At 37.7% G+C, this 17,368-nt stretch overlaps 1 protein-coding gene across 1 annotated transcript; it reads right to left on the bottom strand.

The window, feature by feature from the left end:
- Positions 1–605: 605 nt before the first annotated feature.
- LOC306849640 (SRSF protein kinase 1-like) lies at positions 606–17,243 on the bottom strand. The gene is made up of 16 exons (XM_079384817.1): positions 17,192–17,243; positions 16,434–16,488; positions 14,609–14,736; positions 13,975–14,083; positions 13,790–13,877; positions 13,465–13,552; positions 13,079–13,185; positions 12,132–12,297; positions 11,865–11,890; positions 11,004–11,217; positions 10,523–10,855; positions 8,963–9,063; positions 8,430–8,537; positions 8,219–8,288; positions 3,216–3,308; positions 606–1,851 (listed from the first exon to the last, which is right to left on the bottom strand). Exons 1-16 carry the CDS (start codon positions 17,229–17,231, stop codon positions 1,667–1,669), a joined length of 1,911 nt encoding a protein of 636 aa, XP_079240943.1. The 5' UTR covers positions 17,232–17,243; the 3' UTR covers positions 606–1,666.
- Positions 17,244–17,368: the final 125 nt, after the last annotated feature.

Consider the following 17,368-nt stretch of genomic DNA (forward strand, 5'->3'; position numbering starts at 1 on the left):
TTCATGATACACCCCCCCCCCCCCCTAAATTCTTATTATCCAATGAGATTTTTAAAAAATAAAAGATCAAAAGGATAAACAATGCAGATTAATTTTCACAGCCTTCTTTGATCATATATATAAACACACACAATGTAGATGCAAAAGCTTAATAGATCAATATAACCCTTCTAATTAAATTTTTATTACTGTGTTTCGGTAGTGACAAATTTGGGGAGAGGACAAACATTCCAAAACTTTCTGAAAATACAATATGAGAATGAACTGCGCAGTTACTAGAAATGTGTACCATGGCTATTTATACAGTTTGTATACACACACATATATATATATATATATATTCAGTCTTTAAAAAACCTATAAATAACCTATTTATAGCCTTTAAAAAGGCTATAAAGTAAAATTGTAAATCCAGATTGATCCCAGATTGACAACCCCTGGTTATTTCATTTGGTACTAAAACGTTACCAAATAAAAAACATTTGTTTTCCTGCACTCTTTACCTTTTTTTTTTCTATTGTTTTGCACAGATTTAGCAACAACAATTCTTTGATCTTAACTTTCACCTGTACAAAAGATAAGTAAGCATCACAATGAAAAGTAATCTGCTTTATCACCTCCATTTTATATCATTTTACATTTTTTGAAAACAGCAAATCAGACCAACAGGTGAACCCATCTTTCAAATGCTTTATTAAAACACTTCTATCCAGCTAAATAATCTTAGCTTAGATGCAATAGTAGGATTTCTTTTAAAAACTGTACATGGCTGTAATATACAGATAAAGGCAAACTCTTTGGTACACATATATACAGACACACGCATGCACATGCGCGCACACACAAATCATACGTACAACACACACTCACAAATATCCCCCCCCCCCCCCCCAATATCACTTTTGGTGGCCCTTGACAGTTACTCACTTTATGTGGAAGCTTCTTGTACACAAAATGTACTGACCATGAGCGAGAAGACTTCAGCTCTTTAAAATCTAATCTGAGACAGACAAGATCAAAACCTACTGAACTAATGAACACACACAAACACACACAAAAGACACTTGTATAGTTGGGAGAGAAACACAGAGGTGTGGCGAATCTTGACGCAGAACAGAAACATCTTAATTTATACTCTACAGTCATAAAGGTAAACCAAACAATTCCCTTTCCATAAACCACCATTCCTTTCCCACTCAGAAAACTATGAGTAACAAAATTCTTTTGTGCATTGCACTGCAGTCCGAGTCGTCGGTACTCAGGAGGAATGGACTGCATCTCATGTTAGTACGGCAAAAAAAAAAAAAAAAACAGACCTCCATCTTAATTTTTAACGACTTCAGTAAATACCCCAGGTACCTAAACAGGTGCCTCCTAGGTCTAAATTTCATCCTTTGCCAAAATAACAGGGACGGCAGTGGGAGCAAGGCAGGTGTGATCCTCAAAAAAAACCTCAACTCTGAAAAAAAAGATTAGAAGAAAGCAGCTAGAACAAAAACAGACAGGTTTACTATTCCTCTGGTGAGCCAAGCAAACGAAATCACTCAGATTAACAGAAGAAAAATAACTACTCCGATATGCTCTATAAACTAGAAAGTGATCTGTTGCAGTCTCTCGAGTTCAGGGAGAGATGGCCTGAAGGATGTGCAGTGACAGCAAGAGGCCACTAGAGGGCAAGCCAAGGGTGTCGCAGACAGTCGGCAGCAGTGGCTCTTTTCTCTGGCAGGAGCTCCAGCATTGGAATCAGGAAATCATTGAAGGTCTCGGCCTCCTCCCGAGACCACTCATATTTATCCATCAGAACATCCAGCAAACCCCACGGCTTCAGTTTAGTGATGTGCTTCAGGTCACCTACAGAAATGCACACATTTAAAGTCCAGGCTTCTCATGCCATGCAGTACTCTAGTACTGTTTTTTTTTTCCTCCCTTGCAAACTTTCTGGCATTAACATGGTCCCCCACAAAGCCACATAAAATCAACATTAAACTTTAAATTTAAATTGATAATGGGATGCCTTTCAGAGTGAATGTATATTCAAATAAATAAATAATAAAAAATAAGTTAAATTTATATTACAAAGACAAACTTATTTGGAATAAAGCGCTGCAAAATGTTAACTGTAAAGTGTACGGAAATCCAAACATACATAAAACATCCATCCATGAGGCTTTTCTTAGAATTTATTGGGGGTCAGATTTTTTTTTTTTTTTGTAATAAAGAAAATCGGATGTGTATCATTACTTTGGATTGTCAGGTCTTAAATGGCCAGCAGCCTATAAATACCTCCTGCTGTCTGTGTCAGTAATGTTAAATCAAACAACAAAACAGCTTTAACAAAGATTAATCTATATTTCATTTATACAGTGAATACTATGCAGTGTTATTTTAAACTTGATTACATTCCAGTGCCTGAAAACTAATGTTAGACCTTACTTTATTTAGTAAAGTAGCTTTGTTATATTTTACTTATCCATGTTCTTATTTTATTACTGAGCATTCACTTGTCTTTAATAATGCTTGACCTTTATTAGTTATGCTACAAGTTTTTCCTGTGGTATCGAAGTACTTACAATTGTTCTTTAAATAATAATAACAAATAAATAAATACATTTTGCTCACCAAAAGAATCTGATTTGATTTGTGACTCAATACCCATAATGTGAGCCGAACCATGAGATTTGTGATCTGTTGCACCCCTACAGTCTGGACTTGTTTACTTGTTATTTGAAGAAAAATACTGAAGTTTTCAATTATGCCGATTTGTCCACAGTGAAGTTCAACCAATATCTTTCTTATTCGGGCTAGTTAAATTTATTTTGGGCAACCAAAATCTGAAGAATGCCTGCCCGAGGGGCTACCACTGAAATTTTACGAGCCCTGAAATGATAATTGGCACCAAATTAACATATTAGAATGATTTCTGAAGAATCATGAGACACTGTAGACTGGAGTAATGGCCAGAAACAAATTAGATTTTAAAATATAATAAAATAAAAAATATTTTGAATTCTAATATTATTTCAGAATATTGTAGCTTTTACTGTCTTTTTAATCAAATAAATGCTGGCTTGGTGAAAAACTTAAAAACAATTATCAACCCCAAACATTTTAACAGGAGTGCACATACTAGTTTTTAAAGTTTACATTGCAATTGAATCATCTGAAATAAAAGCATCATGACTAGGTATAAAATGCATTCATAATGGCCGCATTACCTTTCTTGGTGAAAAACTCCTTGGAAAATTTTCCGGTCAATATGAGTTTGCGTGGGACGGCCCCCAGCAGTTCAATGATCAAAGCAATGTGGTCTACCATCACACACAGAGAGTGTCGAGCAGGGAGGAGGGTGATGAGGTGGAGGGGAGGACCAAACATTGGACAACTTGATCAGACAGTGTTAATACAGTCATTCACCCATCCTGAGAGACGAGAGGGAAAACAAGGAGACGCAGCCATATTCTGACAGCAAAGACGGGGATCGCATAGTGAACTATTTTCATATCAGAGATTCCGATTAAAGATTTAAAAAAGAATTGGACTTGTGTAATGCAGAAGTGTTTTTGAGGTTCTCCTGGCTCTGGTGGAGCTTCAAGCTAATTCAGTCATGCCGCAATGTAGTAGCTTTGAAGCTACAATAGTTCGGCTTTTGTGATTAGGGCTGCCTCAGACTTGTAAGAAAAGCCTCCTTGTGAACAACTGGACATTTGCTGAAGAAGATTTTCGCAAAACCTTCAGAAAAATGTTTTCAAAAAAGTGTAACAAGGCTGTGCTGTCAATGAAGCTGCTGCAATGAAGCTGCTGCATCTCCTCTCTTCCCTTCAAACCCCTCCCTCAGGGCAGGGCTCTTCCTGACTGGCAGGCGTACCTGTACAGCTGAAATATTCCTGTGAAAATTTCCCACTCAAAGAATAGTGACGAGGGATATACCCCAAAAGCTCAATAATCAGAGCAAGGTGGTCTGAGAGAGAGAGAAAGAGAGAGAGAGAGAGAGAGAGAGAGACAGGGAAGACAGAGGCAGAAGAGAACATGATAATGGAATGGGGACAAGCAGAAAGAACATGAAGAGGAAAACAAAAAAAAACAAAAAGACAAACTCAAGGCAAATGACAGTGGGCCAGAATGTCATCAGTGTCTCCAGTTTCAGCATATAAATGTTTGTTTCATGGCTGGATGGAATATTTGCTTCAGACGGCAATTTGTTATATTTTTGTATTATGACCACTAAACCTTTGGGACACACCGTCCATTAAGGGAATGTGTTAAATATTAAAATTCAGGTTGATACAACAAAACAGATTAAAAAAAAAAAAAGGGAGATGACAGACAGACAGACAGACAGACCAATATGGATTTTTTTTGATGGCAGATACAGATAAAAGTACACTGTAAAACCTGATAAGTTAAGAACACTCAAAACATTTGAGTAAACAAACTAAAAGCTTAATTTTTATGACAAGTGGGGCGGGGCTGAGAGCCATGGGAGCCAAGCCTCGCGTCCATGATCCCACCCCACTCTTCACAATGACAATTATATATAACATCACATTCATCCAGATCTTTCTCTTTCATTCATATCCAAGTGCTGGTTAGCAAAAGTACACCAGCACATACTGATGTAGTTAACAAAAAGACTCTCACTATACACTTGCATGTAAATAGTTAAACAACATGCAGTATACGTAGTCTTAACATTTTGCTGTCCTTCCTAAACCTAACCAAAGGCTCTACTTTTCCCCACAATGTTAACACTAAAAAACCAACATAACAGAAAACTATGTAAAGCCTAACATAACACAGCATTTAAATACTAACTTCTGTCTCCCTATGTTAATCTTGAGCAAAAACACACAAAATAACACTTAATTTCAACAATTGTCCTTGTTGTCTGATGCAAAGCATGCTGGGAACTAGAAAACTCAATTTTAAGTTTAGCTTACTATAACAACCTTTTGAGTTTACAGAACTTATTTCAATTAAGTCCAATGAACTTCCATTATTATTTGAGTGAAACTAACTCATTTAATTCACTTCACTGTTCGGTTTTACAGTGTGTGAGATATATGTATGTATGTATATATATATATATATATATATATATTATATATATATATATATATATATATATATATATATATATATATATATATAAATAAAAACAAGACGACCACTGCCTTGCTAAAGAAGCTGAGGGTAAATGTGATGGACTGGCCAAACATGTCTCCAGACCTAAACCCTATTGAGGATCTGTGGGGCATCCTCAAACAGAAGGTGGAGGAGCGCAAGGTCCCTAACATCCACCAGCTCCATGATGTCGTCATGGAGGAGTGGAAGAGGACTCCAGTGGCAACCTGTGAAGCTCTGGTGAAATGGCCAAAATAGTGGTGGCCACACAAAATATTGACACTTTGGGCCCAATTTGGACATTTTCACTTAGGGGTGTACTCACTTTTGTGGCCAGCGGTTTAGACATTAATGGCTGTGTGTTGAGTTATTTTGAGGGGACAGCAAATTTACACTGTTATACAAGCTGTACACTCACTACTTTACATTGTAACAAAGTGTCATTTCTTCATTGTTGTCACATGAAAAGATAATAAAATATTTACAAAAATGTGCGGGGTGTACTCACTTCTGTGAGATACTGTATACACATACACACACACACACACACACACACACACTGGCCACTTTATTAGGTACACCTTGCTAGTACCGGGTTGGACTCCCTTTTGCCTTCAGAACTGCCTTAATTCTTCGTGGCATAGATTCAACAAGGCGTAAGAAACATTCCTCAGAGATTTTGGTCCATATTGACATGATAGCATCACGCAGTTGCTGCAGATTTGTCGGCTGCGCATCCATGATGTGAATCTCCCGTTCCACCACATCCCAAAGGTGCTCCATTGGATTGAGATCTGGTGACTGTGGAGGCCATTTGAGTAAAGTGAACTCATTGTCATGTTCAAGAAATCAGTCTGAGATGATTTGAGCTTTGTGACATGGTGCATTATCCTGCTGGAAGCAGCCATCAGAAGATGGGTACACTGTAGTCATAAAGGGATGGACATGGTCAGCAGCAACACTCAGGTAGGCTGTGGTGTTTAAACGATGCTCAATTGGTACTAAGGGGCCCAAAGTGTGCCAAGTATCCCACACACCATTACACCACCACCACCAGCCCGAACCGCTGAGACAAGGCAGGATGACCCTACCATCTGAATGTCGCAGCAGAAATCGAGACTAATCACACCAGGCAACGTTTTTCCAGTGTTCTATTGTCCGATTTTGGTGAGCCTGTGCGAATTGTAGCCTCCGTTTCCTGTTCTTAGCTAACAGGAGAGGCACCCGGTGTGGTCTTCTGCTGCTGTAGCCCATCTGCTTCAGGGTTCGACGTGTTGTGCGTTCAGAGATGGTATTCTGCATACCTTGGTTGTAACGAGTGGTTATTTGAGTTACTGTTGCCTCTCTATCATCACTAACCAGTCTGCCCATTCTCCTCTGACATCAACAAGGCATTTTCGTCCACACAACTGCCGCTCACTGGATATTTTCTCTTTTTCGGACCATTCTCTGTAAACCCTAGAGATGGTTGGGTGTGCAAACCCCAGTAGATCAGCAGTTTTTGAAATACTCAGACCAGCCCGTCTGGCACCAACAACCATTCCACGTTCAAAGTCACTTAAATCCCCTTTCTTCCCCATTCTGATGCTCGGTTTGAACTTCAGCAAGTCGTCTTCACCACATCTAGATGCCTAAATGCATTGAGTTGCTGCCATGTGATTGGCTGATTAGCAATTTGTGTTACCAAGCAATTGAATAGGTGTACCCAAGTGTGTTGTGTATGTGATGAATAAAATCTTGAAGTTATCGGTTTTTGCAAATGAACTCATAAATATCACTTGAATTTAATTTGAACTTTATATATCATTCAACTCATAAAATATAGAAAAAAATTATAATGTAAATGCGATTAACTAAACAATATAATAAAAAAAATAAAACAAAAAAATAAAAATACCCAACCCGATCACACAGACATGACTTGAACGACATGAAGGATGGGATGGTGACAGAGAAAAAAAAAAACATGAAACACACAGATAGTTCTCTAAATCTGAATATCTATCTGAAAATTCAATAGCTACCTTCCTCTTTGAGATGACTTAAACTGGAAGAAAGTTGAAGTGTGATCTAATTCTGCTCACTCCATATTTAGGAAAATTACATCAGCTGATTCCAGTGCAATGTGGTCTACCACAAGTGTAAGAACAGAGTGCCCCAAGCAGGAGCATAATGAATCATTACTGGTTTCTAGCTGTCTCTCCAGTTTGACTTCTTGTCTGACCAGATTCCGCTAAATACCTTGCAGATATACAAATACAATAAATTTAAGCACCACAACGCACAATTTACAACCAAATGAAATCTATGAAACCTTTATGCTTGTCAAATGCCATGAAATGATTTGCCTTTTAAATCAATAGAATAATCTGAAATTTCACTTGACAAGTAACAAGCATCTATTAAACAACCACATAGTGGCTCAAAACATGCAAATTCTGATCATGACTAACATAACTCCCAAGATCTGTTTAAACAGCATTTACACTCCAGTGTAAACACCATTAGATCACAGATGGGTAATAAATTAGGCTTTAAGTTTACAAATTCTTCCCCAACTCAATTTCTAAGGTATGCAAAATATGCATCTTTCTGTTTTAGTCCATTTAGTTACAGCATCAACTAAGAATAGAACACTAGGAGGAACAAAGAAGCATGGGTCAATAAAAGAGGCAGAAGTAGTGGGCGAAAGGTGGAGGAGGAGGAAGTGAATATGAAGAGGAAGTTTATAGAAGAGACCATGCATCTCCATGCATTTTAACAGCAGGCTCTGATTGTTAGCAGGGAAATAACCACAGGATTACTCAAACTCTTTAAGCACTGAAACTTCAATACAAATTAGAATAGAAGAAAACAACATACAATAAATAATTCATTATTTAAATTCAATTTCATAGTGCCTGTAGTGAGACATTAATCTGACAAAGTAAATTGTCAGTCACATTAAAACTGAAATAATTCGGTATGTCCTTTACTCTAGGCATGTACATGCATCTGTTATCCGGATTATCACTGTACCATCTTTCCTCAATAAATGTAATGCATGAAACATTCATAATTTTTGTATTTCAGGCAGAAAGAAGAAATATTGCATTACCTTCATCTCTGGAGTAATCTTCACCAGAGTGGGGCTCAAACAAATAATCACCAGTGGCCAATTCAAATGCCTGAAAAGAGAAAGAGCAATCCAATATCAGGTCTGAATTGTTACCAAATTGATTTACCTGATCTCACAATGGTGCCTGTGGATTAATGTAGAAGTAATGCAGATTTAACAAACTGATGAAAGACCACGTGTAACTTCTCACCATGCAGGCTGTGCTCCATATGTCAGCGGGTGTGCTGTACCCCGATCCCAGCAGCACCTCCAGTGAGCGGTACTGTCGGGTCTGAATGTCTTCAGTAAAGTGCTTGTGCTGAAGAGCAGAAAAATCATAGCAATACTCCGCTCTGGACAAAATCTGATTATTCAGTTTAAAAAAGATGAAATCAACTTCTATATTTAATAAACGTCTGTGCACCTTTTATCAGTCCTTACTCAACCAAATAAACTTACACTAACGTTCAAACCATTGGGGCCGGTAAGTTTGTTTTAATGTTTTCATGCTCACTAAGGCTCAAAAATACAGTAAAAACAGTAATATTGTGAAATATTATTACAATTTTAAATAACTATTTAATGTAATTTATTCCTGTGATGGCTAAGCATAATTTTCGTCATTCATTACTCAATACATTACTTTAGTATCACATGATCCTTCAGAAATCGTTCTAATTTGCAGATTCAAATTTTTACAGATAAATGACAATTTGGATTTCATCAGATTATTAAGATTCTTACCACCCAGCAGGCGTTGCCAAGGTCAGCAATCTTGACCTTGATTTTGTCTGCGTTAAATGGCTCCAGTGGATTGACCAATAGGCTTCCAGATGACAATTTATCTGGAAGAGGAGAAAAAAGCTAAATCAAAACAGACATGTGTGGTCACTATGAGCTGTCATGGTAAAGTGACTCATCAAAAATGCTCACTAGGTGTTCACCTGAAAATAATAGCATTGCAGGTAAGAAACGACATGAGGGTGAGCAAATAATGACAATTTCATTTTTTGTGTGAACTACCCCTTTAATATAAACAGTTACCAGCATGTAATGGTGCTTTTCCACTGCATGGTATGGCACGATACGGTTCGCTTTTGGGGGATTTTCCACTGGGTGCAGTACCTAGTACTTTTTTCAGTACCACCTTGGTTGAGGTTCCAAGCGTACCGTACCCTTACCAAAACATGACGTGTAAGCTCTGCTGATCAATGATTGGCCAGAGCAAATAGTCACTGGCTGTGTCATTGAACTTGCAACACGAGACACAACAGACCCGCTAGATTTAAATCAGTAAAGCCAGCGAAGGATCAAACGCAACTGTTTTGAATGAGCGCGCCTTCTTTTAAAGTCCCCCTGTAGTCAAAAGTGTTATCCTTAGAACTATTTTCTAATTGAAAATAAATTCTCTCATGCCTTAAAATAGCTTGAATGTAACTCTACACCCTTGCCTCATTTACTATACGCGGATCTATAAATACGCAAATTAGCCCCGCCTCCACTCAGTCACACCAGCCAGCCATTAGCCAGGGCCTCGTGATGCACAAACCGAAGTAAACGCAATCCAATGGTAATGGCAAGTGGAAATTTGGGATTAATTAAGATTGTTTTAAGCAGAAACAAGCTGGTATGCTCAACGTAAACAAGGAGACTGATGGCAAACTTCTTAAGGTAACATTATCTGTTTGCACTGGTTCGTACACGGATAATGACTGATAAAACAGTTTTTACTAGCGGATGGACTACAACTACAATGGATACTGTAACATTCATTAAATTTGCTTACTTGACGATGTCGTGCCTCAATGCAGCCAAGTTTGTGATTCCAGTTCGCGTCCGCAAGCATATGCGTGTGACATGCAGATGTCAATGCAGGAGAGATGGGTCTGACTCCGGGCAACTTTTACACTGTTTGTCGTGGGTTATTATTCGAGTTAGCGGTTCTAAATACAAATAAATAAGCGCTAACAGCACATGACATTGTGAAAATAGGGGGAAATATTGTCAAATAGCGAAACATCTACAGAAAAATATACCAGATTAATCTGGCCATCTTCTCACTAGACCCTCGGCTTTGCAGCACAGTTAATGATATGCTAACAATAGGATCCCCTTGACGCGATTGGTTATTGAATTTTGTGACGTAGCAAAAATGTAAATGACATGTAAATAATCCCACCCACTCTAAAGTGGTACTAAAGTGCAGTGGAAACGCAAACAGCGCCAAACCGAGCCGTGCTGAGTCGTACCATCTCTGAAAATCCTCACTTAAAAGAATTAAAAAGCCAAAGAAAATTCACTGACCGTTCTTTAGCTTATCCTTGTTCTGTTCCCTGGCTCTGGTTCTAGTCTTTTGCTGATCTTGCTCTCCCTCCTCCGGCTGCTCTCGGCCTGAGGTGCCATTACTGTAGCAGGCCTGGTCCAATTCAGGGAACTCTGCCCCATTACAATACTCATACATGCTTTGAACAGTGTCCTCTGGGCCTGTGTTTGCATTATGGTGGTCCTCCTGTAGCAGTTGGCCATGTCGCTGGTCTCCTTGATCATCCTCCTCAGGTTGTGTTTGACTGGAGTGCATACAGCCGTTACAGTTGAGCTCAAGTGAAGCATCTGAGGTTAGTCTCTCTCTGGTCTCCACTGTTACGCAAGATGCAGAGAAACAGAAATATGTTGGCGATGTGTTAACGCTAACTGATTTGTATGGAATTACAAATAATAGCAAATTCTAAACAACTTTAATTAACACTAGCACTATAAAAGTTTATTTATACAAATAGAAGCTAACTTGTGTCCTCAGAAGTAATGTCCTGCAGTGACGCTTGTCTGAGTGGGGCACAGGAGGGGGATTTGGGGGATTCTGGGTCATCCTCCTCTTCCTCTCTGCCTTCAGGCCCAATCTCCATCTCCTCCAAGTCCATAATGCACTTCTCCAGGAGCGCCGCTTGACGCTTTTGCTTCTTCTTTAGCTTCTTTTTCTTGTTTTTTGACATTTTTGGTGCCTGAGGAAGAGCAAGTTGGGTTATCATGTTGATGCTAAAAAACAAAAGCATTTTCATGACAACTGAAATATTCCAGGTTATTTGACAAACTTACACTACCATGCAAGTGTTGTAAAACATGACTCAGTCTTAACAAGGGAGCATTTATTTGGTTAAAAATGGTAACATTGTGAAAAATTACTCCAATTTAAAAGAACTGTTTTCTATTTTGAAACATTTTCAAATGTAATTAATTACTGTGATGGCAAAGCTGAATTTTCAGCAGTCAATACTCTTCAGAAATCATTACAATACGCTCATTTGCTGCTCAAGAAAAATGTATTACTATAAATGTTGAAAACAGTTGTGCTGCTTTATATTTTTGTGGAAACTATGGCACATTTTTTAGGATTGTTTGATGAGCATTTATTTAAAATATAAATCTTTTGTAACATTAGAAATGTCTTCACAGTCACGGTGGCAAGATTTTAAGTTGTAAATAACCCAAAACATTCTTGGAATTGGGAACGACAGCTCAAGATTATACTCAGAGAACTACAGAAAGAATGAGAATAATGTTTTCTTCAGGACATTAAAATTAATTGAAAATAAGATAATTTTGTGAAATGAAATGCATAAAAAACATCTGCTAAAGAAGGAAGACATACCAGTTTAGGAGCTGGGGCAGTGCTCACTGGAAGATAAAGAACAACAACACAATGACAGCTTGCAAAGTAAACCAATTTTAAGAGCAGTATGCTAGAGGGTAAGAAAGCTAACCAACAAGTTGTGTTAATGAGAGAATGTGAACTGGCTAAAAATTTAAAAAAAAAAAAAAAATAGTGGGAAAAAGTTGACAATCATTCAAAACTGACTGAAGCCATGTAATAAAGTGTGCTTCATCATATGTGTGTAATTAAGCAGAGCTGCCGTACCTGCTGACCCAGATGGAGGGGGAGCACCAGCTTTCTGCCACTCAGTGGCTTCTGCAGCCAATCGCCTGATATACAGCTCATCAACACTCATGAGAATGTTCTCTGGCTTAATATCTGTGTGGATGATTTGACACTTGGTGTGCAGGTAATCCAGACCTTGAAGAACCTGAGAGATTTCAAAAATACAGACACTCAAACAACTATAGAAATATCTATTAGCATCTTTCTAAACATACTTAAGCAACAACAACTACATTATTATTGGTTATTCACAGCTCTCTAAAACAGATGATTTTGATTGCTTCTGATTCTAATTGACAAACACTATGTACACTTTTTTGTTTTTGTCATGAAGTCTTATGCTCACCAAGTCTGCATTTATTTAAATACAAATACAGTAAAAACAATACTACTGTGAAATATTATCACAATGTAAAATTACTTATTTCTATTTCAATATATTTTAAAATGTAATTTATTCATGTGATTGCAAAGCTGAATTGAGCAGTCATTACTCCAGTCTTCAGTGTCAGATGATCCTTCAGAAATCATTCTAATTCTGATTTTGGTGCTTAAGAAAAATATTCTTATCAATACGGAAGGCACAAATTTTCCAGGATTCTTTGATGAATAGAAAGTTCAAAAGAACAGCATTTCTTGTCCAAATCTTTTGTGTTTTAAAGTCACTGTTGACCAATTTAATGCATCCCTTACAAACATGTCTGTTCTCACGGCTTTATTAAAAAAAACAGATGTGACACAGAAACTAAACATGATTTCATTATCAAAATATTCTGAATTTTTAATAAAACCAAAAATGTTAAGCAAGACTGTAAACCCATAATAATTAATCTGTACCTGATCCACTGAATCCAGGACAGCAGTTAATTAGTCAAACCGTAATTATGTGAACACTGATCTGGTTGTGTGACAGTGTGCTGCGTTACCTGTCGAATGATGCTCTTGACACAGGGCAGAGGTAAGCCTTGATAGTTGGACTTGATAATCCATTTAAGCAAGTGGTGCCCTAGAACCTCAAACACCATGCAGACATCTGAAAGGTCAAGTGAAGGTCCAAGGCTTTTAAAACAGAACCTGCTCTTGATAGAAATAAGTGTAGACGTTCTAACTGAAAAAATAATACCAGAACAGCTTCTCTCAGTATAATCGCTACCATGCAACAACTGTTTCAAATTCGGCATTCACAAGCGCCCTAGTAAAAGAATTTGGGGTATCTTAAAATAGCATCGGACACCTGCTTGAAGACTTCTTGACCCATTTTCTCTCTCACACACAGACACACACACACAACACTCTTCATATTCAAGGATACGAGTCCCATTGACCCCTGAGATCTTGAAGTCATCCAGTAGCTGCACAACCATCTCTCTGTTTGGATCATCAGGGTCTGTATTTCTGACCTGAAAACAAAACAGCATAAAATAAAATAAAGTAAGCATCCTGGTTTAGTGATATCAAAATATGCTTACTTGAAAAATAAAAAACTTTGTTAAATCAATATTTACATTAAGCATACATCAAATAATTGATTACAAATTATTTAGATAATCTATATTTCACCATTGTTTTTACCATCCCTTTTTTCTAAAATGATTATTTAAAGCATTTCAGTTTCAGAAGTTTCTTTGGATACTTACAGATCTGAGTAGCTTTATTTCATCCAGAGCTGTTTCAGTGTAATGCTCTGCACTCTTTACCACCTTCATGGCAACAAACCGCTTCCCTCTGAAAAGAAGGAAAGAAGAAAGAGAAAAAAACTATCATGCATATGTGATTTTGGCACATTATAGTGTTGTGCTATTCAAAATTACAAAGCTCTTACTGGATGTCCCAGGCCAGCCACACAGTGGAGAAGTGCCCCCATCCCAGCTTCCGGATCACATGGTATTTACCATTGAATAGGTCCCCTATTTTCACATGGTGATATCCTCCTAACACAAGAAGAACAGCAATCCTTCAATTTGCATTTGGATAGCTCATCGATTGTCCTTTAGGGCTAGTTTGATTGTCATTTTTGTTAGGGACTGATTCTGAGCAATCAATGTAAAGTATGTTTACACCAAAAATAGAAATTAGAATTTGCTCAGACTACTGACATTTTAAAAGTAAAGTAAAAATAAAAAGTGAATAACAACATCACTTCCCTTTTACGTTAAATACAAAAAAATAAAAAACACAGATATTTGAAACATCGATAGGGGTATAAACACAGAGGATGATGACATTCCTGTATTTACAGTACAAAATATCCATTTCTTTTGCAGTTTACAGTAGTTATGTGCTGCACTTCTAGGAAGAAATTGTAGTTTCACCAATAGAAAAAACAACTGTGAAACAAGGAAGTGCTTCTAGTCTTTTTAGCTTTCAAAGACTGAGCTTGTCATTTCAGCACTTTTAAGTCTAGTCAAGCTGTAGTTTCTGCTGTCAAAAAGAACTTCTAAAGCTTTGTCTGCAACCTTTGCAATAGTCATTAGGATCTTCTTGCTCTTCATCATCAGAGCCGAGGATTTCCTCATCGGGCTCCTGTATCTGGGTCTCTGTAGGGGGCTGCTGTTGTGATGCCGCGCGTGGAGGATGTGCTGGCCTGAGGGATGACAGTACATTTCATTTAGGTCAATGGACACACATTACAGCACAGTCTATATAGGGCAGCCATCTTACAGTATAAACACTCATAGAGCCATCATCTTACATGAAAGACTCTTTGATGCTGATTTTACATGGTTTAAATGTTCTGACAACCGTTTCAGCATGTGATTTTAATTTTTGACATGCTACACTCAAAGGACCAACATAAAAAGTAAATTTTACTACATAAAAACACCTTCACTGAGTTCATTGAATAACCGAACTGGATTGACCTGAATAAAGCAGCTTTAAAGTAAAGTCGTGACGTATTGTCAAGTATGGTGACCCATACTCGAAATTGGTGCTCTGCGTTTAACCCATCCAAGTGCACACACACAGCAGTGAGTAGTGAACAAATGCACGCACGCACGCACACACCGTGAACACACACCCGGCGCAGTGGGCAGCCATGCTGCAGCGCCCGGGGAGCAGTTGGGGGTTCGGTGCCTTGGCACCTCAGTCGTGGTATTGAGGGTGGAGAGAGCGCTGTACATTCACTCCCCCCACCTACAATCCCTGCCGGCCGGGGACTCGAACCCGCAACCTTTCGATTACGAGTCCGACTCTAACCATTAGGCCACGACTTCCCCAATATAATGTTTATAATGTTAGAATAAGTTAACAGAAGTTGTCATTATAACTAAAATTACAGAATCCTGTTCGAACAACTTGCTGGTGCTGTTTTGCTCTTTACTACTGCAAATCTGCTTTAAAACTACCTGTATTGTAAACAAACAAAAAAATTGTTCAAAGTTGGCATGGTTGGTTCCAGTCCACGAAAGGTTCTTTAGATCATTCAAATATTCTTCACATAAAAAAATTAAATAAAAATGGTTATTTTAATAACTTTTGAACTGATAGGTTGTTTGGGGAACCAAAAAAATATTCATCTATGGCAAAATCCCCTTTTGGAACATTATTATTAAGAGTGTAAAATAAACTTGGCTTGTTATATATATATATATGATTTTTTAAACTTCATCTGAATCTAAATGTAAAAAACACAATGTGAGCACAGCTAGCGTTTCGTTTTCTACTACATAAGCTCTTTTGTTAAATACAATTTTGACAATCTTGTGTACAAAAAAAATCTACCAATGTTTCAGTGCATTTCAGACTGCATGCATCCTGCATGTATCCATGCTTGGTTTAACCCATGCAAGAAAAGCACCTGTGTCTTACACCACAAAAACTGAAGTGAAAGAAAGCACAACTTGATACTCTGCATGCCAAAATGATGACTTAATTTACCAAAATGTTCAAAGATATCAAATGAACAGGGTTCAACAACTAAGACTGAATAATCAGAGCAGACTCAAGATGACTCATTCTTTACACATCAAAACAGTGGCGCCTAAGAGACACTGCATTTAACAACCTACAAACTAAGCAACTTCCAGAACATCATAAAAAAATTTTTTTTAAAGTCAACAGTCAGAATTCCATATTATGGTTCCTAATATCTTAATGTCCAATAATGTGCCAGAAAAGAGTTTAACTTTGTATAACCCAGTAGTAACTTATACATGCAGGCAGTCCTTCTTAGGTCTAGTCTAACATTCTCATTTTTAAAGTTAAAATTAACACCCAAACAAGTAAAATAAATAAATACTAGCAGCAGAAAAAACACAAGAGAATAAAGTACAAACTCACTTCTTGGTCGACTTCTTGGCTTTGGCCCTTTTCTTCCTCGCCTGAAGTGCCAGAACTGGTGTGACAAATTAAGTACAACATATGACAATGAAACTGTTAATAAATAAATAAAAAAAATCACTTAAACTCAGTTACTCAAAGAGAGCCAAACATAGCCTAACAATAATACAGGAGACACACAGACCGGTGATAGTTATCGCATGTAATCTTATGTAATGCACATAAACAATACACAGCTGGGTGTTTACAGTGTGACAGGAACTGAGTGCAGACGTGGCTCATTAATAACATGCTTTTTTTTTTCATCTGTTTTATAACGCAAGGAACATGGATGCAAAAACGAGGCTATAGGAAATGAATTCCTGAAGTTTCCACGACAGCAGAGGAAAACAGACGCTTTCAACTCTCATCCAGTTGATACGTGCACGCGCCTAACGTTACTCAGAAGATTAACGTCTATCTAAAACAAACGAAAAGCGAAATCGCTTAAAGTGAAGGCGATATAAACCGACAACAAAAATGCCTCTGGGGTGTGATGAAAATAAATTTAGCTCACTTCAGCTGCAGACTGAGTGGCTACATGCTAACGCTAAAGACACCAATCCATGCGTCCCAATACAAAGCAAAATGCGCCTTTATGCTTTAATATCACACTACTCGTTTGAGTCAGAACGTACGTTAGTCATCTTACCGCTATATAAACGTTATAGCTTCAAATTAGGCAAATATTATTCAGAGAAAGTCAAGGAAGAGATTACCTTTTCTCTCCATGTTGGCGGCTTGGGTGGCCCTGCGCATGCGTGCACCTCCGGACACGCGCATCTTAAATCTTGCGCGTTCACAGTGCGAACTGTCATATATATATATATATATATATATATATATATATATATTATTTGTCAGAGCACATTTTTTAAATATATGTGCTTTCGCAA

The sequence above is a fragment of the Barbus barbus genome (assembly GCF_936440315.1).
Source record: "Barbus barbus genome assembly, chromosome: 29".
Taxonomy (NCBI): domain Eukaryota; kingdom Metazoa; phylum Chordata; class Actinopteri; order Cypriniformes; family Cyprinidae; genus Barbus; species Barbus barbus.